We start from the raw sequence: 25,927 nt of genomic DNA, 5'->3' as shown, positions 1-25,927 counted from the left end.
TCTCCATGGTCCGTTACGGAGCTTTATTTTGGGCATGGTGTGGCCAGACATCTTTTTACAGTTGCATTTCCAGTAGAAATGTGACAAAGTAGGCATAAATCTTAAAGACTATATATTCCCCGAGATGCTTTAGTTAGGACCTTTCAAAAGACAATCCAATCCCTCTGATTTCCTTGCATGTAATGATTTTACATCACTTCTGCAGAATCAATGCTGCACATTTCTGTGCGTATGCTTGCTTGTGCTCCAAGAGCGGAGTAACTGGTAGAAAGGACAGACGCAATGCATAGCAACAGAGTCATTTCTCTGTGAATAATAATGTGCATTGATTTAAGCATTCCACCCGCAAGCAAATGTTTTAAGCATTTTTAACATGAATTAACGTCAAGTTATGAATCACAAGTTAAAGGGAGAAATCAAAACAATATGTAAATGTTCACCGGGAGAAGGTTGTTTAAGATGTTATTGTGACAGTTTGTTTTGTCTTTCTTTTAAATTAGCTCATAATTTGTCTTGACATTTTGTCATTTTACTAATCCTAATTGCTGGGGGAGGGTGCTGTAGAATACACTGGAACTGTACATTTAGATTATGTTGTTTTGTTAAACCCCGTCTACTTTGTTTAACATGTGGCTGCTTATAATGTGTTACTTATTTGCCTCAAATTTTTATTTGTGATCTCAGTGGTTTATATAATTAATTCAAAGGCTCTCCTCCCCCGGTCTCAAATATTTGTCCACTGATTGCCTTTCTCTTTCAAAATATGAAGGGAATTCGAAAGGAAAATGAATCCCATACAAGAGAGATGTGCCAGCACTTTAAGAAAGAAGGTTATAATTATTACTCCTAGAATGCTCATTTACTTAAGACTGATGTCATGATTTAAACAGCACAGCAATCAGCACGGGGGGGAAGAAGATTACCTGTACAGCAAACATTAACTTGAATGCCAAGAAGTAAAGTAGGCATCACTTTTCTATTTATGTAATGCTGTACATTTTCACTTTAAAGCAGAAGGATAATTACCGACTGAGTCATTTCAGAGCCTCGAGCACAGTTTCAGCCTTAAACGTGTAATTTGAACAATCTCAGAATCAACTAAGTTATTCTGAAATTTCCATGTATAATTACTCAAATGAGGTATGATGTTCAGTGCGGCAACAGCCGGTGGCGGTGTGAAAAGGTTTCCATATGTAGGTCAGTGAGAGTTCTGTATACGGCATCATGAAGTGGGTTTTTATTTACTTTCTCACCCAGCCTCTATCTTGTTTTCTTCTCCGTGTCTGTAGAGGATTGTCTGCACAGCAGGCGACCCATGGAGATAAACTCTCTCTGAAAAGCATGTTAAGAGACTGTAGAAATGTGTGAAAGAGGGTGGGAGTAGGCTTTAATCAGTGTATTTTTAATCCCCGGTTCTGTTTAAATAAACATTAAAGAGCAAGATGCACATATTTTTTAAGTGCCCTTCTGCCTGGGTAATTAATTATTTTGGATATTTTCCTGAGAGTTATGGTTAATGCAGGAAACTATATAAAACATGAAAGTGAATACGAGAATAATTACCAAGAATTGAACCTTGAATAAGACTTGAATAAGACTGCCTCTACATCTTTGGTAGATGGGAAGCATTGTATGAGGACATTTAATCTCAAATCATTGATATTGCATCCTGGATGTTCAATTTGTGTGGACTATACTTCTACAGAAAGTAAAAGTATCTTGGATGCTGTTAAAGGACTTGGTGAAAGGCAACACTTAAACTAGTCCATTGTATGCCATAATACTGGACACACTTCGGAGCTCTCGGCTGGCTTTAATTTGCTTGAGAGAGTCTCTTTTGCCATTTCTGTTCCTCCCATCAATTGATGCTGCTACTGAGGGGTGAGCATGGTGAATGGGCCCCGTTTACTCCGTCTTCACTGACATTATCCCATGGTATAAAGACACAAAAAGCTGTTTTATTCTTAACTCTTAGCAGCTCATTAAATACTGCTTGATTAACACCAGAAATCTGAAGTAGAGCTTTCAGTGACAATCAGTGAACAAACTCTTGGTACCAGGAATACCAAGAATAATCCAAACTGTAACTATTTGTTAACAAATTTGCATCTGAGAAATTTCAGTGAAATTGAACTCCCAACTTTTCTGACTCAGAGATGCTAAGCCAAGGCATTTTTATTAGACATCATCAGTCTGTTTTTTAACTGTTTTTTTTTATTTCTTCCTTTTCCTTGTTGTCTGCTATTATCATAAATTCACTCAATTGTATTTCCACAAAGCAAACTGCTTGGGGTCATGTGCTTTTCATTTATTTACTTATTTTGCTTTAATCATCTGTGGTCTGTTTATGATCAAATAAACTGTTTAAAATAACAGTCTAAACTTCACTGGAGAGTGCAGAGAGTTTATTTTCCTCTGTGAAGCTATAAGATGGCAGTTGCTGTTTCTTTCAGTTTTCACGTTGTGTAGAATAGAAAAGAAAAGGATTGTGTTGTAGCCATTTTGAAGAACACTTTAATTAGATAATTATTCCGTTGAAATGTATCTAAGTGGGGCTTGTGGGTATCTTAATATGGTTAAGGCAGTCACACTGAGTTCAATCATCTTTAAATACTCTTTAGCTTGAAAAACAAGACCTATTCTATTGATGCTTATATTGCAATGTCCACTTCTGGCAACAGAAATGAAACTTAAAAAAATGCTGTTTATAATCAGTCTCATTTTATTAATTTCCCCATAAAGATTAAAGCAATTCCAATTTTGTATCTTTGATTTGGTGACATACAAATAGAAGCACACTAATTTGTATTGTCCCATGAGTAAAAGGAAGCATATACTGTAAACTACTGGGGTAAACACTCAAAATGGCTTTAATGATTACTACAAGGTTACAGAATATGACAGTGCACAAAGATGCTATTTAATATGTCTCAGTGTATGCCAAGCCTGTTTCCACAGAAGGAACGGAAGTGGAAAAATGGTTGGAGCTGCTGGTAGTATTGGAAATTCACATTGTAATTTGTTAACACAAGTACATGTATTACAATTTTCTTGAGCAGTGGCTAAACAAGACAGTACTTTTACAGTCTGCTACTGACCAAAATAACTTGGGGATTAGGCAGATATAAAACTGTATAAATTCATAGGCAATTCTAATAAACATAAAGCAGTATAGTCTTAAAAACAATCAATAATGATACACATACATAACACTTATATAAATAGTCATTTAAAATAAACAGTAATACAAATATTAGTGTTTGGGTTGTATTTATATTTAAACGAGCTAGCCATATGTAATCCTTCAGGGGGAAATTTTGTTTTATTGTAGTGTATGATCAGAGTAAGAAAATAAATATATGTTCACAGGTTTCTTGTGGGAGTTTATCAATGCTGTCTCTTCCCCCAAACAGATGTTTAGAGTATGTTATAAACTTGATTTATGAAAACAAGTTTAGATAAGGAACTTTAAATCACATGCATAAGACATCTTAAAGAAAAATTGGGAAAATGCATGCCAGGTTGTTATACAGGAAGATCCATAGAACCCATATAGGCTTTTAAGGGGTTGAATGCATACACTCTCGTTTGTGGAGCCTTCCCAAAGCAAATATTTAAACAAGAAATACTTGAGCCGAGTTTATTTAACTAAAAGTTTGGATGGCTAGTTTCAAACCATTACAGAGTGTTCATAGAAGAGCCAAAGGACCTAATTTCAAGAGAAGCGTTATAAAATCTATATGATATATGCAACTTCCACTGCCCTTTTTAATATAAATATTAATGTGGATTATGTAATATAATAATAATGGTAATGGTCAATGAGTTCCATAAGTAAATTTGCCTTATAATATTTTGGTGGTAGAACGCATGGCAAAATACATTTCAGTACATTTACCATGCACCCTTTTGACATAATTTTCCCTTGAGCTACAACAATAGATTTACTGTGTCATCTAGTATAGAGCATACTGATCAATTGAAAAAAACAGCAACAAATACCTTCTCCTACCTCCTAAGGATTCAGTACTTTCCCAAGTGTAATAATCTGAAAATGTTTATCAGCTGTGTTTAGCAAGGAAAGAGCGAGAAATAGGTGTAAAACATTCGAGAAAAGCTCAACACGACAGTGACCTTGAAAATCGTCTCTCATTGAAAAGGACTGTTGCAAGGCACGGCCATCTTGCAGAGCACAAGTCATTTATTCCACTTAAATGAGAAAAGTATTGACACCTGCAGCAATTCTCTTATTGATTTTATGAGTCGGGATGATGGTGAGTTCAGCTGGAAAAATACCACACTTTAACTTCAGTTAGAGGTGAAACAATATTTTTCACAGCACTGTTATGCAGAGCAAACGTGTCTGTTCAAATCTGAAGCACATGCATCTAAAAAAGCAACCGCACAACTCCAACAAAATAGCTCTGATTTCTATTGTGTTTCAATTAAAGGGGATTATGTATGAGCTTAAATAGGATGGATTTATCTTGTTTGTCAGTTGAATAACAATGTAGCAATTTGAATGAATTTATAACTGCTTCTTTTTAAATCCCCCCCCCCAAGAATCTTGTTTTAAATATATTGTGTGTTTATGTAACAACCCTGGCTGGCTTTCGCTATATTTTCCTTTGAGACATTCAGGTTCAGCCTTCATTGTTAGCATGTGTTTTCCAAGTATTCATTCTTCCTTTGTGAATATTGTATCAGTGTATTGCTGATTTGCAAGAAACAAATCTAACTTAAATAATACCTTGACCCAATTTTAACTATCAAAATAAACAATATATAGTGCTGAGCCAAATGGTTTATGAAAGTAGGTCAAAAATGTGTTAGGGAGCCCTTGAGATGATTTCTATCTAGAAGGAGATGTTCTAAAAAAATGTCTTTACAACAGTTTTCAGATGAACCATTGTCTAAGTGGGCCAGCAGGGGCAGAAATAGACGGTCTCTGAGGAGTCGCACTCCAAGGTCATTGCAGATATGACACTGTGCTTTCTCCCTCTCTCACCTCCTCCACCGTACGTAATGGAAGAATAAATAAATTATTTTATTATGAAATACGTTTATTTGTGTTGTTTTATAATAGGTAGAGTGGAGACAGCAAACAGCAATACGATTTTAACCAGAGCCTCTATTTTGTATAAACTTAAATAAGCTTAAATGAGGTAGGCTCCCAATATTTCTTTACCCAGAATAAAGCAGCACCAAACAAACAAGCCTTTTAAACATCAAGCTTGTAAACCGTGTAGTGCAGAACCTAGGAAATTATGCCCCCCAACCCATCCCCTTTTTTGGTTTTACAACAGGAAACCTGCTGGGAGTGAAAGGAAATAGGTACCAATAGCATGACGCAAGGGCTGCCTAATCTTAGATAGGCATTCGGTTATCTTCGGGGACTGAACCATGAGAAAGACCCAAGTAATCAGCTGTTGAACTGAGATTTGACCCTCCTTTTCTTGATTTAGACAGATTATCATGAATGTTTTCCACATGAAAGAGTACTGTACTGTGTGTGTTTGTGGGGTGGGGGGCGTTCTGGGGAATTCAGTGAATGTGCTCCTTATCAGAGGGGTTATGCTTTCATGAGGTTGAAATCCACCCAGTGCATCAGTCATATTTTGGGAAACGGTTTCTTTATTTTTTATTTCTCTTTATATATATATATATATGTGTGTGTGTGTGTGCCACCCTTCATAAGGAGTAATTTGTAGTTGGATAAAAATAGTTTTAATTACAAACTATCGTTTCATATGATATTATATGCCTGTAGAAAACATTGCTACCTAGAAGTGTGTCACAGGTGGAAATACATCTATTTTTTGTTGTAGTTTTTATTGTTTTATAAATAAACCATGTATTTAAAAGCAAAGTTATTTGGTGCATTATAATATCATGTAGCCAGCACTGAATTATAGCTTTTACTGATTGAAGTGGATGCCATATAAAAGTGTGGTGGAGCCCTTTCATTGACCAAGGAATGATTCTGTGGCTCAGAGGAGTGGTGAGCTGTCACTTATAGTTATACTTTTTAAAGTTCAGAAGAAAAGGTAATTGATACTGGTGTAATTGTAAAGGATTTTGGTATAATTTAAATGTGTAAACCAGAAATGGCTCAAGATAGTGTTTTTCATATCCTGGCATTCAGTCAGACAGCCAAGAACAAGAAATAAACAGGTGAAGTCCAGCAGGCGACATTGACAAATGCACATAATGGAAAGGCAGTGTTATTCTGCAGTCTGTGGGTTCATATTGTACTATGGGCTGTTGCAGCAATGTAGCTACATAATAAGGTTACTAATAATCTGATTGTAATAATGGTAAAAACATGTTTACTTTGAGTAGAGTTATAAGGAAAACAAACCCGCATTACTGTCTTATTTGTATACATTATCAGCCATAAGTATTTTCCACTTTACTCATCCAGTTTCATAGGGAGTTATAAACAAATGTAAGATTCACTTTGTTTCCCATATACAGTACTTAAAATAACTGCGGATTTGTTTTTTGTTCTGTGGAACTCACTTCCAGGTTGTGTTTAGTCTTTAAACAAACCTTTTAATCAGATATCCACGGTGGAATTATTTTGAGGGGGTTGTTTCACATAGCTCTTATAAATGCAACAAAAAATAAATAAATAAGTCTGAGTAGTATATATTTGTTCAACATTCCAGATTCATTATTCATTAAATAAGCTCACATAGCAAATTTAAGTAAACTCACTGCTGGTCATAGTTTACAAGGTTAGGATGTAGCAAAGATATAATAACTTATTTTGCTTCAGTTGTAGAGGAAAGGGAATCCATTAATATTAATTTCAAGATAAAATAAACCATATTTCAGTCAATTTACTGTTAATGGTAATACTGACATGCTGTGCTTTAGATACCTTTTACTTTCAAATAGCTAAATTAGCCATGACAATTATACATATTGGATGGAATCTACACCATTATGGAATCAGTTTAATATTATTTTGACTTTCCAATTGAATATAGAAAAACAGTACAATGTATATTTAATTAATAGATCAAGGAATACATTTTATTTTTCCAGTAAATGTATTTAAAATCTTTAAAAAAACAAACAAAAAAAAAAAAAACGACTTACTATTTACAATATTTAGCTAGAGATCAGAAGCACTCCAATTATTATATTATTTTAATACAGAATTATATTACCAAGGCTTATGCTTTGGGCTATAGTTTTCCTATCAAGAAAACCAATGAAATGGAACACAATTGCCAGTTAAGCACCAAGCATATTGGATAATGCCTAAAGTGAGAGAAAGTTCAAGACCTGCTTATTAAGAGATCTCATTCAGTTAGCCATGAGCTAAAGTGAGCTATGAGATAAAATGCATAATACCTAGAAGACAATCAATTGGAAAATATTACATTAGTTCTGTCTGTTTTGTTGTGTTTGTGTTATTTTTCCTGTCGAGTACTAAATGCCGTGTTCAATCCTATTTCAAGTGTGAAGGACTGCAGTTGGGGGACCTCAAACAAATGAAAGCCACATGGTGATTAAGGTCATTTAAAAATAGTATTCACATAAATGAAAACATACCCTTTAAAAAGAATGCAACGTTCGACTCAGAATTAGGACGACAATTCTAAGCATTTAAGCACAGCACTACTGGTGGTTAATTATTGGTTCTAAGCCATAATCTGGGGGGGTTTAATGATTAAAGGTTCAGAGGCATTGCTGGCAGTGTTTTGTCCATTCTGTAGCAGGATGCATTTGCTTTGATAGATCCTGCAGCTTTGAGTAAAGTGCAACTGGCCCTCGGGCTGTTGATTTGAGGGAAATTGCCTGATTTACATGCAAATGAATCTAAAATACCAGTCATTCATACCGCTAATTATACTGATGTAAGGACATTGACTTGCTGACATCACTGGCCTCATTAGCATGCAGGAGGTGTGTAGACTGCAACAGCAAGCCTTGCTGCTCAGTGACTGGGCTGGCAATTATTATCGAAGCAGAGCTGCATAGTTCCTTTCAAATGTCTTGTGCTAGGGAGACCTTGGAGATCAAGTTAAACATATGCCGGCTTTCCTGCCTGTGAGCATCATTTAATAAACCCTGCGAGCCGAGTCTGTTGGATTCATTTGGACTGCTGCGAAGGAAGAAGATGAGAGATTTTGTTTTCTTAGAGAGGAAAGAGGAACAAAGCCCAAATTGTAAAGGGAGACAATTTATATTTCCAAAACTCCAGTGCAAGGACACTGCTTGAAAGACCGGGGATCCTTTCACTGCAGGATTGCTTCCAGGAATCTGCAAGTTTGATGTATGTGTTTACTGAGGGGCTTTCACAAAGGCTCGCTGCTTAGTCCGTATAGAAACAGCTTGCAGTGTCACACAGCAAGGAGTGTGAGTGGGATGTTTTATTACATTTCCCTGGTACATATGCAGTGTGAAGCCGATTGCAATGAGTGCTGCTATTTAAAAACTCAAAGCAAGATTGGAAACGGGCTACCACTTAGTTTAATACCCATCTTCTGGAAGGTAAGAAAACATTTGACTATCTTGACTTCCATTTCTCCTTTTCTTTTCTTTTTTTTTTTCTTCAGAGGGTTAAATAGATTAGATTTTTGCATTAACACTGAGAGGCATTTCTTGACTTATTCCTGCATTATTTCTGCAGATTGCAAACCAATAGAAATGCTTAAAATGAAAAGAACATGTATGGCTTGAGATCTAATATATAGATATATGGTGGATATGGTGTAGGGTACTGGGTTTAAAGAATGATCTGCCATTTGGAAATCTTCCCTCAGACCCTATATATATATATATATATATATATATATATATATATATATATATATTCAGTTATATTCCATTTTGATTTATTTAGGTTACATCCATTTCTAAAGAAATGCACAATCCTGTTGCAGAATCTCTTATTTGTTTTTTCTATTTTCTCTCTCTCCCCTGTAAATTGGTATTTCACCATTTCAAGATACTGTTACCAAACTTTTTAAATAAATGTTTCTGTGGGGTTTTCTGGTAATGGGGACAGCCATTTTCTTGTTGTTGGTTACAAAACTGTCATTATCTCCAGGTTGTTTTCTAATTTTGTGGGTGCTAATGCTCACAGATAGCTGCCACCTCAGCTTTATTTTTCTTCCCACAAAGTGCTATTTGCATTACCTTATTTTGTCCCCTTTTAACAATGATAACAAGGGTAGTTTTGTTTTATGCTGCCATTTCAGATATGGACATGACCTGTGCTCTTGTAAACGTTTCAATTGGATTAGTCTTTGTTTTGTAGTCAGGATGGCTTAGCTGTCCCAAGGATTGATTGAACCAGGATGGGTCATCCTGGATTAGCATTTGAACACAATAATGTGACTTCAGCAAACCCTAGCCCTATGCCTGGGAAAGACCCATTAAGAAAGATATTACTCTTCCGGGGAAAAAAAACAGTATTTCCATTTTATACAAACTAAACCTTGATCCATATTCTTAATATGAAAAAATAAACAAATAAATAAATTAAAGCTAATTGAAATAATTTTGCTTAAAGCAGCTAGTTCATATAAAGGGTTCTTTTGAGACTATTTGGTTTTCCAATTAACATTTTTGCCAGTCACAATTTATACATCATTATAGAAGACAATAGATGTCAAGTCTAGTTTTGCCCTAGGCACTTCCCACTATTTTTATGTCAGAAAATACAAACAGCAAGCTTACTGATTGCTTTCACAGATGGGTTTTTAAAGCCAGTCCCAAAAGACAGCATGTCATTCATGGCTATGAATACTGTAATTATACTACCTGAAACTTTAAACACAAGGCCAAACCAAGACAACAAGATATACATTCTCCATTGAGCAAATTGTGCTGTTAATAGAATGGGCCACTGTTACTAAGGTTTAAGGTAAACATGCACAGTGAATATGAAATAAAGCTTGTAATACAAGCAACAGTATTCATGCTGAAAATCCCCTTATGAGTTACATGCAATATAAATATGTATACACTCAAATCCTTCTTATTAAATGTAAACAGATAGGATGTTTAAACCTGATGCGGAGAATGCATGTCTGATATTCTGCTGCTGAATTAATTGCTAAAGCAGCGCTTTTATTGAATCCAGATGAAAAGATTAGGTATTTATTAACATTGTCAGCAGTAGATTTGTCTGTGGGTTTTTTCTGAAACGTGTTCTGCTTATAGGCATTCTGCGCAGGTGCATATGAACTGGAGAATTGCAGGATTATGATTGATGATAGCAGGTGTAAATATTATCTTGTACAGAAGGAACATACTAGATTATTGCACTGTAATTGGGTGCTAATAATTGTACAGTGTACGCATTTACAGTGAAAGAGGACATGTTCCAGCTAGTCAGAGTCCAATGAGCGAATTATAAATGCTTCATTTAGTTACATCTAATGGTTAATCTTCTGATCCATGAAGGAGAAAGTCTGTTTCTTTTTCTTTATATTCTCTATAATTTAGGATTTTTAGTAGTCTCCCACAACATTGTAGCTTTAACTGAAATGTTTTTAATCTTATGAATGTATGATGAAACCCTGAATAAACATTATTTTTTGTTGGTTCAACTCCCTCTAGCTGAGAGCTGTAAAGAATGATCTGTCGATCCAGTGTCTGAGAGAGGGGAAAGAAAGGGGAAAAAAAAATTGGCTGCTGTTAACAACCAGCTGTTCTGAGCTCTCCTACACAGAAATGCCATTTAATGATGTTGTTTAATCCATCCGGAATGATGCTATGGAAAAGCTACAATGAATCTGTAAGCCGTTTCAAATAGGCTGGTATGATTTTTGAAACCACATCAAACCACACCGAGGGCTGGAAAAACATGCCTGCATTTTTAGGATAATGCCACATGTTGCACGGTCCAGTATTTAGGGCTATGGTGAACTTGGCCAGTTGAAGTGGTTTGCAGTCTGCTTTCTGGGGAGTGAAAAGTAAAATGGAGTATTTTACAAATCGATTTGAGTGTGTCGAGCATTAGATCTGCTCTGTGTTCCTGATCATTTGGAAGCACATTTGATGATTAACGCACTGTCCTGAATGGTTATGTTCTTACATAATGGACACAGAGGATTACTGTCATTCCTGATGCTTTCAAAGAGGATCACTTTTAGGTTCTGACTTTCATCTTGCTTGGGAGGATAAAGGCCAATTTAAACATTGCACTTTCTAGTTACGCTGTTTTGCTTTTCTAATCATTATTGAAATCGCTAGGTATATATTTAAAAATAGACTTTGATGGTTGTGGACCCATTCTAGTGGATGTCTTTTTTTATTGTCCAGTTCTCTCCCTGTCATGTGGGGTTGTGCCTTTCTGAAATGAATTAACATTTGGCTTTCAAATGACCTTGTTTTACATCTGGATCAACTCAATGTTTCTTAGTTTCGAAGGAAATGGTTTAAGCCTTAATATTTTAAACTATGGGTGTAGTGTGTGTGTATATAAATATATATAAAAAGGTTTAAAAAAAACCTGCAGCTTCTTGCCTTTTTAAACAAAGCTTATTGCCAACGCTTATTGTTTAAGGCAGAATTGACCCAACTCGAGAGAAAATAATTCTACATATTTTAGGATGTCAACACAGATTCCTATTATTGTCAGATAATTGTGTTGTTGTATGTTCCTCCCCCCGAATATACCATACACCAAATAAATGCATTACAGGCTTGCTTCAAAAAGTCAATAAAATGATATCATATCCTTCAATTACGGATACATTGCTAACAGTGCCTAACACTGCATTAATGAGACCATAGTCGTGCTCCAGGCTATAGTGACGCAGGTGTGTCACACTGCTGTGGTGACGCCTTGATTAGCTCATCATGAAAAAGACTGGGACTTCCTGCTGATTGTTTTGTCCATAAGCCACATTTCTTATAGTTGTCTGTTTAGAGATGTCTTATCATATAGCTGGAAAATACAATGCAGTTTAATAATTCTTGCTCTATCGTGCATGTCTAAATTTATGAGTCATGTGACGCATACCCTGCTAATCTCTAGACTGCCAGTACTAGTTGTATTAACTTAGTGGCATTCTGCACTGATCATATTAATTAAAAGCAGTGTATTCAGTATGACAGTAATGCATTGTTCTCAAAGCCAAACTGCTGCTTGTTAGATTTTTGCATTAACTTGATTGACACTATTTGTAAAGATAAACGGATCCAATCAAATGTGATTTGCTTCCTGCACATTAAAATGATAAAGCACAATTTACTCTATAGGTTTCCCAAGTTTTAATTATATTTTAATTCTTTCCAAGCATAGTTATCTTGTATGTGCAATAATTGTTTAACAAATGAGATTCATACAACTTTGACTTTGTTTTAAATTATGCAGTTTAAGTGCAAAAGGGAAAATGTTCTTGCCTTGACATTCATAATGTTTATAAGGATTCTCTGTACCTTGTGATGCAGTTGAAAAAATAATGAATTTTGAAGCCTGGACGATTTGTTTTCTCAGTGCTCGACTTTGCATAACAGTAGCGCTTCAAACTAGCTCGATCCCTTCTCTTTCTGGTTACGGGCGCAGTGTTGTTCTTGAACGAGTCGTCTTCACTGGATGGATGCAAACCAGATGCAGACTGTCTTTTTGGATTGTATTTGTATTTTTGATCTGACGAATAGCAGGAAATAGGAAAATCTGGCAGAAGTCCATGCCTTAACTAAGTTAGGCTTTTAGACTGTAGAACACAGACACTAGTTGTGAACACAGACAGCACAAGTATTGTTAAAGAGAGGACTGGAGCATTTAAACTTTAATAATGTTTTCTTGTTTACATTATGGTGTAATCTGGCATATAAACACTTTCAATCTACGAATGGGTGTAGTCATGTGGCAAATGTGCACACATTTAAGTGCTCATTTTAAACAAATACATCATTCTGTTGCACTTTGTTTGCTTTGTTATGTTAAGCTCCAACATGTCAGCCATACATAGAACGATATGTTTTATTCAGTGTTTCTAAATAGTGATTTTTATAACTAAGTCTGAACTTGTTGTTGGCCACCAATGTCATCACTTGCATGCAAATGAAAGAAACAATCCAAACCATTCTGTATTTTTTGCTATGTCAACGGATTGTTTTTAATGGGGGTGGTGGTTAGTATATCTGCTGGATACTGCTGCTAGCAGAGAAGTGAGAAAAGCCTTGATTCCTGCAGTTTTAACAATCCTGTTTGGCCTCTGACCCTTTAAGGCTGTCATAACATGTAGGGGTTATATCCCGCAAAAGACACACACGCTGGATTTAAAAAAAAAAAAACTGCCTTGGATGCATTGGGCTCCTGCCAACGGCACGCTGCCAAAGAATGTGTTTATAGTTCTGTGTCTCGGTGCCGCTGATTGGACAAATTCACCTAAATAGTTTCTCTAAGAACATTAAACTCAAAAATGGGTCTCTCGCTCTCCACAGGAAGATTTGCCTTCACTGTAAGTGCCCGCGGGAGGAGCATGTTGTGGCAGTGATGCCTTTAGAAATGGAGAAGACGGTGAATAAACTGATGTACGACTTCCAGAGGAACTCCACGTCCGACGACGACTCTGGCTGTGCCCTGGAGGAGTACGCCTGGGTTCCCCCAGGGCTAAAACCAGAACAGGTACCTGTTTTTTTAATTAACTAGAAGCCTGTTTCAGATTAAATGGGCTTGTGAATATGTACACATTGATTCCCCTCAGAATATTAACTTTTTTTCAGAGGATGTACACTTTTAAGATACTAAAGGCTAGTTTTGGTTCTGAGAGACACATTTCACTGTACTTGCTGTTCAGAAGAGAAAGTGCTGTGTATGCCTTTGCAATTGGATTATGTAATTATATTAATAAGTACATATTAATTCGCTTCAAGAAGATCCATTTTCAATATTTGTTTCAATTTCAATTCTTTGAATATCACTTTAAATGGCAATTCATGTATTTATGGATGTGTGCTTTGGTTTGTTAATTAACTGAATGTTGAGTTTCATTACCAAGTAAATGAGCAGGTCAATATATAATCGACTTCATGGACATCCTCTGTGGTGCATGCAAGATGTAGGCTTCCTTCAGAGGTCATATGGAGGTTTAATTACTTATTCAGGGGACTGCAGTGCTGAGCATAGGACACATTCAGGGACTAAAACCCGTTTTTACACAGCTATTATAAATTGTACAATGAACTGCCATATCCCGAATATGAGGAAATATCTTATTAGTATTGTAATAAAATAACTCAACAGCTAAAATTTAGTTTAGCTTTTTCCTTGCATACTATGGAAATAAAATACGAAATGGCCTTATTTAAATTTGTATCCCATCCAAGTATAATTTAAAAACAGTGCTTTGTTTGACACTGTACTAACTGTATTTTTTTTCCTGGATTATACTCCAGAGACTTACAGACACTCTTAATTTATGGAACAACTCCTTCAATTAAAAATGTGTAGGGTCACAAATCTGTAAATAACAGAAAGTGTTAGAAATGCAATTTAGTGATTAAAATCATTCACCCCAGAGATCTTTGTTGGAGAGACTGTCAAAATAGCCATTAGTTGAAAGTCACAGTCAATTAAAAGCATTGTGTGGCAATCTGCTAGGCTATGCAAAGTAAATTTTATATGTGCGACCGAGCAGCCATTAATTCTAAATCATTTTAGACAGGGCTAACCTGAAATTGCACTTCATTTTCATAATGACCGTGTGAGCTTATTTTCATTTTATTATTTACTTTTTTTTTATTCTACCATCTATATATTATAAAATGACATTTAAAAGCCGATGTAATTTTATAGCTAAGTTTAGTTGAAATTGGTTCCAGATTTCTATAATGAAATGCAATAAATTGTGTGCAAGTTGTTAAAAGGCATATTTTTGTTCTTTTTTTTGTTGCTTTTTTGCTGTGAAAATAATCACAAAGAATACCAAATGATGTTGCTCTCACTGTAACAGATGCAAGTACTTACTATCTCGTTTAGCCAAACCTCTACTTCCTATCAGGTTTCTAGTGTTCTTTCAGTATGGAACAGGCAGTGGAAAATCTTGTCTATTTCAGAGCAGGCCAGCATCCCTTTCCTGCCCACCTTGGGACACTCAGCTGGGTGGGACACTTCATCTGTTTCTATTCAAAATATACATTCTTTAACATCGTAACTGCTGAATAATAGACAGAAGATCTAAAGCATTTGTATTTTGGCGTGGCTCCTGATACCATTAATGTCTAAGGCCTATATTCTAAGCCTGCTGCCTGTTCTTATTCATTTTGCAGACCCTATGCAAAGTTATTTTAAACAATTGTTATATTTGTCAGACTGCCCAAACACTGTGCAGTTCTGCAGGCCTATTAGGACAACGGTCCACATAGCTTTGACAAAAGTTGCAGTGTTGGAGGTTGATCACAGTCTGTGGTTTCTGAAATATTTAAAAATGTGTTGAAGAGTTTTGGATTATGTTCTCCCCATTTTTCCTACTTCCCCTCATGGAATAACCAAAGCAATCTTGCAAGGAAACCAAAACTTAAGATCCTATGAAAATCTTTATTTAAACTCTGAGCATGATAGAAATTACATGCTTTGTCTACACAAACCCTCTATAGTGTGCTTTGTGATGTGTTGTTTCAATGTATTTTATTTTTGTTATCTATATGAAAGAAAACTCAGAGCCTTAAAAGATTTGCATCTGCACTGAAGGTTCTGCTCTGCATACGTGTTCCCTATATATGTATATTTTCCTAAGTTTCTGTATTCTCTGCAAGAAAATGTAGCTTCGAACCAAGTATTTAAAAGTCTATTTTAATTACTATTGAAGAGAAACATTCTGAAATATAACAGACATTTGACAATTCACAGACTTGCATTAACAAATTCTTGAATTTCATGTAAAAAGTTGTGAGCTTTATAAAGCAATGACATATTTTATTTTGGATGCTTTGAATACTGCAGAGGAGCATGAAACACATTTTAAAGGAAAATACTGTGTTAGCATAAAATACATAACAGCAATTAAGAGGCCAATATTTTATACACCCTAAACTCATATATATTAATTCCTGTAGTTTGATCCTGTCTGCCCCTCCTACATGTATTCCAGTACGGTTGGCTTTCTCTCTTTGCCATTTAAATACATAAACATCACTGCCTGGCAACAACTACTGCCTTGTTTCAGCACTGGCACAAACAGTGTCGGCCCATTAAAGGGATTATTTCACGCCTTAAGAAATGTATTCGGTGGCTTCAGGAATGGTATTTGGAAACTTACCCTATTTTCTCACACACATCTATTGTGTGTGCATGTATATATAAATATAATATTTATTTAAGGCAGTGTTAAAGATCTAAGCTTACCAGTGAATTCAGTGGATTAATTATAATGATGTAACTAAAGGAAGGTTTTAAATTAAAACTATTTTAGAAAAGCCAATGAGAAACAACATGTAATGTCAGCAGGTAATGGTATTGTGGGTAAGTGTTCTGCCAATTGATGTCGAGTAGGAAAGAAAGAAGCAATTTATTCTGTTTTTCCTTGGTATTGATGTAAAAGTTGATAGTGAAATGCTACACTATGTTGGTGTCTTTTAGCACCAGCAGACCTTTGTGGTTAAACCCAACCCTGATTACCCTCCAGGTGCACCAGTATTACAGCTGCCTTCCTGAGGACAAGGTGCCCTATGTTAACAGCCCTGGAGAAAAGTACAGAATCAAACAGCTTCTTCATCAGTTGCCTCCACACGACAATGAGGCAAGTGTTCCCTATTACCAGGACCCCGTTCTTTTATTACCTGCAAGGGAAACGGCATTGCCTTGTTCTGAAAGCAAACACGAGAGAAAGGCAGACTCAATAAAATTATATTCTTGTGTGCATGTATATTATATGTATATTTCCTGTACAAATAATATTGAAATGGCATCAAAAGCACACTTTAATACATACTACTTTCTAACACTGTCATAGACAATTGTGAGTTTCACTGTAGTATTAAAAATAGTAATTTCCTATGTTATTTTATTTTGTTTTGTTTTAGGTCCGGTATTGTAACACTTTGGATGACGAAGAGAAAAGGGAGCTGAAACTCTTCAGCAATCAGAGGAAAAGGGAGAATCTGGGACGGGGCAATGTGAGACCTTTTCCTGTGACAATGACTGGCGCGATCTGTGAACAGGTAATCCTTTAGGTGTTAGTTAAAACCATCTGAAACCGTAGAGCCTTCAGCTGAAAATGAATCAATTTCTGTCGAGCATTGTGGCACGTCTCTTGTTGCTGAAGTCTCACACTGTTTAAAAGTAATGTGGCTTTGTAAAATATACAGCTGAAATACATAACCCGCGGGCTAGAATTGTATTATAGCACACAAGTTAAACAAACAGAAAAGCATTAATAATTATAGTCTTAAACCAACACTTGTGTCTAAGACAATTATTGTAACCATAAATTAGAATTTTAAATGTATGTAGAAATTGTAATATGTATTCTTTTGTGTTTCTTATGACTATGTATGAGCTGTTTATAGGCACTTCACTGTTGAGGTTTAAAAGCATGCAAAACTGCATGTAATAGCTGAAGCATTTTTCTGGGCAGTTTTAGTCACTCTTCCTGGTAATACAGAACGCTGCTTTGATAAGCTCATGTCTTCTGAGTGACAAGTAAATTATATGTCTTTTGTAAGCAGGATTAGTTTTACTGGCAATTGATCTCTGCTATATTCCTTTTATGATGCTGGACCAGATGTTTTAGGAACAGATGTGTACAGTTTTGGTTTTACTGGCACCTGCTGCTTTCTTCTTAATATCAATGGATTTTACAGTAAATCCCTTTATCTCTGACTGTTAGTAGCACTCTTTAAATTATGTGTAAGCCTGGTCAGAAAAGAGATGTACCAGACTTTTTTTCCTTTTTCTTTTATACTAAGAAATAATTCTGATTAATGTCGAGACCAAAACCTTGACCTACCTGCAAATCACAAACCTGTAGCAAATAGCTGCTTGTTTTATTTTTGTCAGAGGCTTGTTTATTCTTCTTTTAAAGAAACCTGACATCATGTATTGAAAGGTAATCTGTGATAAGCAGGTGCTTTGATTTGGTCTGTGCCTTTTTTTATGCACTCAATTCTATAGGTTTTCCCTTTTGATAAAAAAAAAAACATTTCAGTTTAATGCATCCTGGGCAAACCAAGATGAGTACCGTATTTTTTATAAAGCTGTATGATACTTAATTGCTATAAACAAGCAATACCCCACACCAGAGAGTGAGATCTACTTCTAAGTTACTTCTATGATAATTCCTAGTATATGTAAGAAGTCCAATCTACTAAATATGGTGTGCAATTAAGTATACAACTCTTAAGCTGATTTAGGTTGTATTTTGGTATTACAAGCCTACACTGGGAAATGTATGTTTTGTTCTTCTTGTCTTGAATCAGTGTGGTGGGCAGATTAATGGAGGAGATATCGCAGTCTTTGCCTCACGCGCGGGCCATGGCGTCTGCTGGCATCCTCACTGTTTTGTATGCAGCATATGTGACGAGCTCCTGGTAGATCTAATTTATTTCTATCAAGATGGGAAGATATACTGTGGCAGGCACCATGCTGAGCGCCTCAAACCCAGATGTGCAGCTTGTGACGAGGTAAGGACTTGACGTGATAAATGAGGCAATGCTCCTAGGAGGAATCTCCTGCCTTGCAAAAAGAACAGCTTCTTCAGGGCCATCTTTTAAAAGTGTTTCATTGTGTGCAGTGACAGGATTAGAAATTAGCTATGACCTAGTTTAAAAAAATTGGTGCAAGATAAACTTAATCCTTTCTTTGTTATGATTTTTACATTATAATTATAACCTTTAAAGATTCCAGTGATCGATAATGACTTACAATCTCGGGTGGTACTTACTACTATATTAATAATCCTGTGACAGGAAACATATTGTGTAATCATTAAAATATGATTTGTCAGTGAAATTCTGAAATCACAGTAACAACTCCAATCCATCTATCACACTGTATACATACATGCATTAAATATGGAGACAGGAATGTATTAACTGCTAAGAAATAATGAATAAATAATACATGTAGAAAATAATCACCTCCTTCCAACAGATTTTGTTTTAAAATGTCCTTGTAACTAATTACCCAGTCATATATTTGCAGTAGCACTGTGGGATACCGTATGAATCTAAGTACTGGGCTGAATAATTTTGTTGGCCCTCTGAACTGGTTTTTGTCGCTTCCCATTATATGGTAAATGTTCCATTACTGCACTGGTACAGTGATATATAATCCAACAAGAAATGGTGCATTCTTCATGTTTTAGATCATTTTCGCGGATGAGTGCACGGAAGCAGAAGGAAGACATTGGCACATGAAGCATTTCTGCTGTTTTGAATGTGAGACTGTTCTGGGCGGCCAGCGGTACATTATGAAAGAGGGAAGGCCATACTGCTGCAATTGCTTTGAGTCTTTGTACGCAGAGTACTGTGACTCGTGTGGTGAACACATAGGTAAGGACTTCTCACATGTTTGTTTATACACAATATGCAGGATATGTGAGTTTGAAACTAAGTGCTAGAAAGGAAATATTCTTACACTGCATGTCTCAACTTAAAATAGAAAGATTAGGTTGACCTTACAGATACTCTATCATACTCTAGATATGAGAATATATACAGTAATGATGTTGTCATTGCCATCTCGTTTAATTTTAATGTTAAGAGTTTATATACAATTAAACAGAAAAGATCAAGAGGTCTAACCAAAATAAATTAATGGCTGACATTAATTCAAGGTAACTGGTCACATAAAATATTCCTTGAGATTGCAATGCTTCAAAGAAACGAAATATTCTCATTCCCTGCAACAACATATTAGTGATAGGACTACTCAAGCCACAATTATCTGTTACACAGGATACAGAAAGTATTTCAATAAGAAAAACCTGCTTTAAACCAGATGTTATCTGTTAGGGACTTTTTTTCTGGAACAAGAAAACACTTAATAGAGTGTATCGTCTTAATTATTTCAGAATTGAAGCAGGTCAAAGCCTATCTGACAATATTTTGCAATTGTATTTTTATTATGTATTCTGTTCTTTCAGCAATTTTATTTCTCAGCACAGTAGGTTTTTTTTTTTTTGTTTTTTTTTGTTTTTTTCCCCTAACACCCTGCCTCCCCCCTCACTGATCCAGCAGAGTGACTCCTCTCTAATCCACACTCTAATTTCAGGCCTTGTTTTATGTGCTTTTCAGGTATTGATCAAGGCCAGATGACTTACGATGGTCAGCACTGGCATGCCACCGAAACCTGTTTCTGCTGCGCGCGCTGTAAGAACTCGCTGTTGGGCCGTCCATTTCTTCCCAAACAAGGACAGATCTTTTGCTCCCGGTCCTGCAGCGTAGGAGAAGATCCCAACGGATCCGACTCCTCCGACTCCGCCTTCCAAAGTGCAAGATCACGGGAATCGCGTCGCAGTGCGAAAATAGGAAAGAATAATGGGAAATCTGACGCCAGGAAATCAATGCAGTTACTTTCAACTTCCAACAGGTTTTCAACAGATATCGACCCTCTTTCATTGCAAATGGATTTGCTCAGTCTTTCCAGCCAGGCACCCAGCTTGAGCAGGGATCACCAGCATGTTTGGAAGAGCAGGGAAGAGCTCTACCAGTATGACGGCAAGGCCGAGCAAACCCACAGCCCTCTCCAACTGCTCAGCCAGTGTAACGTGAGAACGGCCTATAACCCCGTACAGAGTCCTGGGAATCAGCCAGAGGCATGGGCAAAGGAGCACAATGCTTCAAAGAGGGCCTCCACTTCAGCTCTGAAGGGACATGCTGATAACTGGATTCATGAGAGCAAAGATGGCTATTTTCCACCAAAGCTGAAGACACAGAGTAGTTTTGGTGATGTTTCCAAGCGTGCTTTTTCAGAGAAAAGAACTGTGAGTCTCCAAAGGTATGAGAGAGACCTGGAAGTTGGGCCCCAACAGGGCCGGACAAGGAATCCAATCAATGCACTTAGCTTTAGTGAGCAACTTACACCGATGGAACAAACTCCAAGAGGATCAATGGAATCCCTGGCTCTGTCCAATGCAACAGGTAATTTCATTTTTAGTGCATTATAATATATGAAAGATCAACTTCCTGTATAAATTATATTATATATATATATATATATATATATATATTTAATGACATCATTGTTATATAGCTTTCAATATTCATACACTGATATCCCAAGGGCAATACAGATTATTTAAAGAAGTGATGTCAAAAGACAGAGAAGAAAAAATTAGCTGCTTTTGTTTTGTTTTCAGGTAACTAATTACCCAAGCTATTTCAGCTCCATGACAATGCATAAATCATCCATTTAATGTTAGTATTGTAAAAGTCTGAACATGTTAAACGAGATCGATATTGATATTTCGGAACATTTAATTAGATATGTATAACTTGCAGGCAGAAATTATATGCATTTCGTACATGCTCCTGCGTTGAATCTTCCAGGTATTCTTTTGAAGCTACTTTACGTGAATAATATCTATAAAGTACAAAAGCAAACTGTTTTATGATACAGATAATGCTTTCATTGTGCCTGTAGTGTGAAAATCCCTGTGGTTTTACAATTTATGTATCAGCAATTAACTTAAGATGCTAATGTTAACTTGCAATTTTGAAAATGGTAGTTCCCAAGGTTAAAAAAGGTTCAGAGAAGTGTTGTTAACATTCCTTACATAAAATCAGTATTCCTAACAATCCTGCCAAAGTGCTCTGTTTATATACATATTTATAGAATTCTCTCTTCATTGTTTAGGAACATCAGCAGATGGGGGCACCAAACGACAGGAGCATTTGTCCAGGTTTTCGATGCCTGATTTAAGCAAAGATTCTGGCATGAATGTATCGGAAAAGAGCAACATGGGCACTCTGAACTCCTCAGTCCAGTTTAGGAGCACTGAATCACTAAGGAGCTTAAACTCTGTCCAGCCATACCAGGACATGGAGCCACCTGTTGAGAGACTAAAGTACCCCTTGCAGTACAGGGAATCTCCTGCTTTAGCCAGGCTTCCACAGGGATTTACCTTTGAGGACGAAGACCCGGTTAACATGGCAAGCAGTGCAAACAACACCAGACTGCCCCCCATGAGTGAAAGGACTCGAAGACGCATGAACGGACAAGACGAGAATCACCGACGCCACCACCACCATCACCGCTCTCGCAGGTCCCGTCGTTCGCGCTCCGAGAACGCACTGCACCTCGCGGCCGAGAGACGCACCCAAGTGAGGGACAGGCCACAGCTGCACATCCGGGAAGACTACGACCAATTCGCGATCCCCAGAGGAGGGAGAGATTCATTCGGGAGCGGTTACAAAAGAGAAGCGTTCAGGCAGTGTCCCAGGACCACATCCGACTTGACACTTCAGAACCCAATGAACCATCGGCTGGGGCCTTACTTTGACGACTACGATGACGACGACTGGTGCTCCACCTGCTCTTCCTCGTCAGAGTCGGAGGATGAAGGGTACTTCCTGGGAGAGCCCATTCCCAGGCCCGTCCAGCTCCGCTATCTCACCAGCGATGAACTCCTGCACAAGTACGGCTCTTCCGGCCTCGCTGGCTCCACCACTCTGGGGAGCCGAGGGCAGCTGCACACCCGCAAACGGAGAAAAAGCAAGAACTGCATCATTTCCTAACACTGAAGTGCAAGACTAAGCCAGTGAGAGAATGTTAACTTGCACAATTGCACTCCTGCAATCTTGGGATTGTTTGTAAAGAATCCTATAAAACTAATATTTAATCTAAGCAGAAAACAACCACAGAAACAAGCCCTATTAGTATTGTAAGGTCTACATTGAGTTTCGTAACCGTTGACAGCACAAACGTTTTGCATGTTTACCATTTACTGTTCCAAATTGTATATGTTTTTCTTCTAACATTTTCTTGCACAACTTAAAAACTGCCAACACTTAATCAAAGAAAATGTACAATAGCAATATGTTGTTTTTTATTCTGTTCAGCCACCGTAAAGTTCAGTAAAATTCTGCCTTTTTGCAACGTATTTGGGTTTAACTAGTTAGCATATTAATTTAATTCTATAAAATGTATATACATAAATTCACTAAGTTAATGACATTAGTGTACATATGATGTAAATGAGGTACTACATATTTTTATATTTTGTATTGATAGAAGCATTTATGTATTATATAATGTAGCTATAGAACAAAACACATGCATGTTCATTTGCTGACCTTGTCTTGAATGGGAATTAAACAGTATTTCAATGACAATTTTCATTGTGTTTGTTTGTTTTTCTTTCCAAATAATATCTGCTTCTAAATGTGCATCGTACAATAGCAGTTAACCAACTGAATATTTTGCTTCACAAGTATTTTGTGCTTATTCTGGAAGTGCCAAGACCATTCGAAATGGATTAACATCTTGCTGTTAATTACAGGAGATCGACTCCGGCTAATTGGATTTAAAAAAATACTTAAATGTCCTTTCTTATACTTGACGACTCTGTGCTTCACTAACTGTAAAGACATTTGTGCAGCCAAAGAAGAGCAGAGGAACACAATTCACGACAAGAATATGAACCCTCCATGTCATGAAAAGCCTTCACTCATATAATACAGAATAACTCTTTAAAGAGACGGGGCACACCCAATTCCAAAGTACAGTTTTATTTATAGTCATTTTAAGAGACTCCATTTGGATAACAAATTCTAGTTAACATCAAAGTGCCAGAATGGTGGAATGAAATAAAACTGTCATAAAGCACATTAAATTTATCATGAAATTTAAATGTATTCACTGCATAAAATCCTAGTCTAATCTGTTTCATTTCCAGGCAATGCTCATTATATTTAATAACTCAAAACTAAGAATTTAGGGTTGGGGTGATTAATAAGTGCAAGAAAAGAAAAGGCCGATATATAATTTAAACTATAACTGCTTTCAATAAATAGAGAAAAACAAACCTGTAAACACATCTCGGTATCACAGGACTTCCTTATTTCAAAGGAGATGTTACACTGTGCAAGCAGCCAGAACAGCAACAAAAGACTTGGTTCAACCCAAACAAAGTTTTACCAAATGCAAAATTCTAGATAAAATGTCTGCATTTCATCATAAACTAATAATCAGATGGGTTTTACGTAAATAAATAAATAAACAAATGTGCTTATTAATTAATTTAGTCACCATGGTTACCAAAACAGTGTTCAAACCAGTCTTTAAGCGGTTTAGTGATATTAACACTTTATTCAATTAGTATTGCTCATTAAGTAGCTATAAAAGAACTAATGTATTTTGATGTTAATTTGTTAAAGCTCAATACAAATGTTCAAGCGTGTCTATTGTAATTCTGTAGAACATCAAATTTACACATTTGTATACTATGACATGTCTCCTCCCCCTCCGAGATAATTATCAGAGCACTGGAAGACAATAAAACATCTTATACACTGTTTGCTAATATTAACCAATTGATTCTTCTGTATCACTGAAAAAGTAAAACACAAATACACACCTGACAGTTTTGGTGTCCAAAGCAGATCTATAGGTTCAATGATGTATAAGGTTTCTGATGAGTAGCCATTGTAGACATTACTATAATAAATTATATTTTGAAAAGCCCAATTTAGACTGATAGGAATAAAGTTTATAATCATGAATTAATAATCATGATAGATTGCTCTTCCACTGTTCCCTGTCCACCTGAAATACATTACTCTAAACATAAACCTTAGGTGCATATACACGGTACAGCCATAACATTATGACCACCTGCTTAATATTGTGTAGGTCCCCCTTTTTCACCCCACAAGAGCTGCAGTTTTGGAGATGCTCTGACCCAGTCGTCCCTTGTCAAAGTCGCTCAGATCCTTACGCTGCCCATTTTTCCTGCTTCTAACACATCAACTTTGAGGACAAAATGTTCACTTGCTGCCTAATATATCCCACCCACTGACAGGTGCCATGATAACGAGATTATCAGTGTTATTCACTTCACCTGTCAGTGCTCATAATGTTATGGCTGATCGGTGTATACACACACACACCTTTTTGTTTTGATCATTACTAAAATGTAGAAAGGTTTACACATTCCCTATGGCCATGCACTATGTACAAATATATATATTCAAATTCAAAAAGAAATAAGTAAAATGTATTTAACCACTAGCTTTACCACTGGAATTTTACTCAATGGAATTTATGGACGACAATTTTCTCAAGTAAAATATCAGAGCCCTTATGAATTTACAGTTCCAAGCTATAAATGGCTTTTTTTTTTTTTTTTTTTTACAAGCAACAGCTGTGAATTTGTCATGTGCTAAATAGTCCAAAGTAATCAAACCACTGATCTTTAAAATAAGTGACCTGACAAAATGTTTTTCCCATAGACCAAGCAAAATATGCTAAATATATTTTAAGATACCACCACATAACCAAGGCTAGTCTGCAGATTAGAGAGCCAGGGAGCCATTGAACAGGAAGCCAATTACAACCATATGAACACGTACAGTTGGTGGTTGTTTTTGTGTGAATGTAGTCACCAATAACAAATGGCAAGCATCGAACTAACACATTCATAAAAGATTTTTGTTCTATAAAGCTAAGTTCCCCCAAACAAGATTCCTTTTGAAACATTTCTTGTACAGCGGTTTCATTAAGTAATCTGAAATATTGTACTTTTTCCGATGGCCACAACTGCAGTGGTTTTGTAAATATCTAGGTCTGTATAATATATTTTCTGTAAAAAAAAAATGATAATAAAATACTTGTTTAAAGTCTGCAAATTAAAACTGGACCTAAGGTGTATAATTATTTCTAATTTAAAGTATTTGCATAGTAATTCACTTAGTAGCCTTAAAATGCTTCAGAAAACAAACGTCCCAAAACTGTACCAAAATGGCAATACAAGCACTATACTGCACTACATTTAAAACCTAAAAATGT

General features: G+C 36.3%; 1 protein-coding gene across 4 annotated transcripts in view; it reads left to right on the top strand.

The window, feature by feature from the left end:
* prickle2b (prickle homolog 2b) overlaps positions 1 to 23,253 on the top strand; it is a 68,420-nt gene extending 45,167 nt beyond the window's left edge. For 3 of the 4 annotated variants that reach the window (XM_066697986.1, XM_066697987.1, XM_066697990.1), the window contains 7 exons: positions 13,423 to 13,606; positions 16,605 to 16,718; positions 17,002 to 17,139; positions 18,397 to 18,600; positions 19,284 to 19,470; positions 20,215 to 21,060; positions 21,776 to 23,253. In XM_066697986.1, the coding sequence (XP_066554083.1) occupies positions 13,423 to 13,606; positions 16,605 to 16,718; positions 17,002 to 17,139; positions 18,397 to 18,600; positions 19,284 to 19,470; positions 20,215 to 21,060; positions 21,776 to 22,656 (2,554 nt within the window). In that variant the 3' untranslated portion in view covers positions 22,657 to 23,253. Of the gene's footprint in view, positions 1 to 7,766; positions 8,509 to 13,422; positions 13,607 to 16,604; positions 16,719 to 17,001; positions 17,140 to 18,396; positions 18,601 to 19,283; positions 19,471 to 20,214; positions 21,061 to 21,775 lie in introns of those variants that run through there. The other variant, XM_066697989.1, reaches the window with a different exon arrangement.
* The last annotated feature ends 2,674 nt before the right edge of the window (positions 23,254 to 25,927 follow it).

The sequence above is a fragment of the Amia ocellicauda genome, chromosome 3 (assembly GCF_036373705.1).
Source record: "Amia ocellicauda isolate fAmiCal2 chromosome 3, fAmiCal2.hap1, whole genome shotgun sequence".
Lineage (NCBI taxonomy): Eukaryota > Metazoa > Chordata > Actinopteri > Amiiformes > Amiidae > Amia > Amia ocellicauda.
The sequence above is the reverse complement of the archived record's forward strand: the minus strand, read 5'-3'. Positions and strand labels throughout refer to the sequence as shown.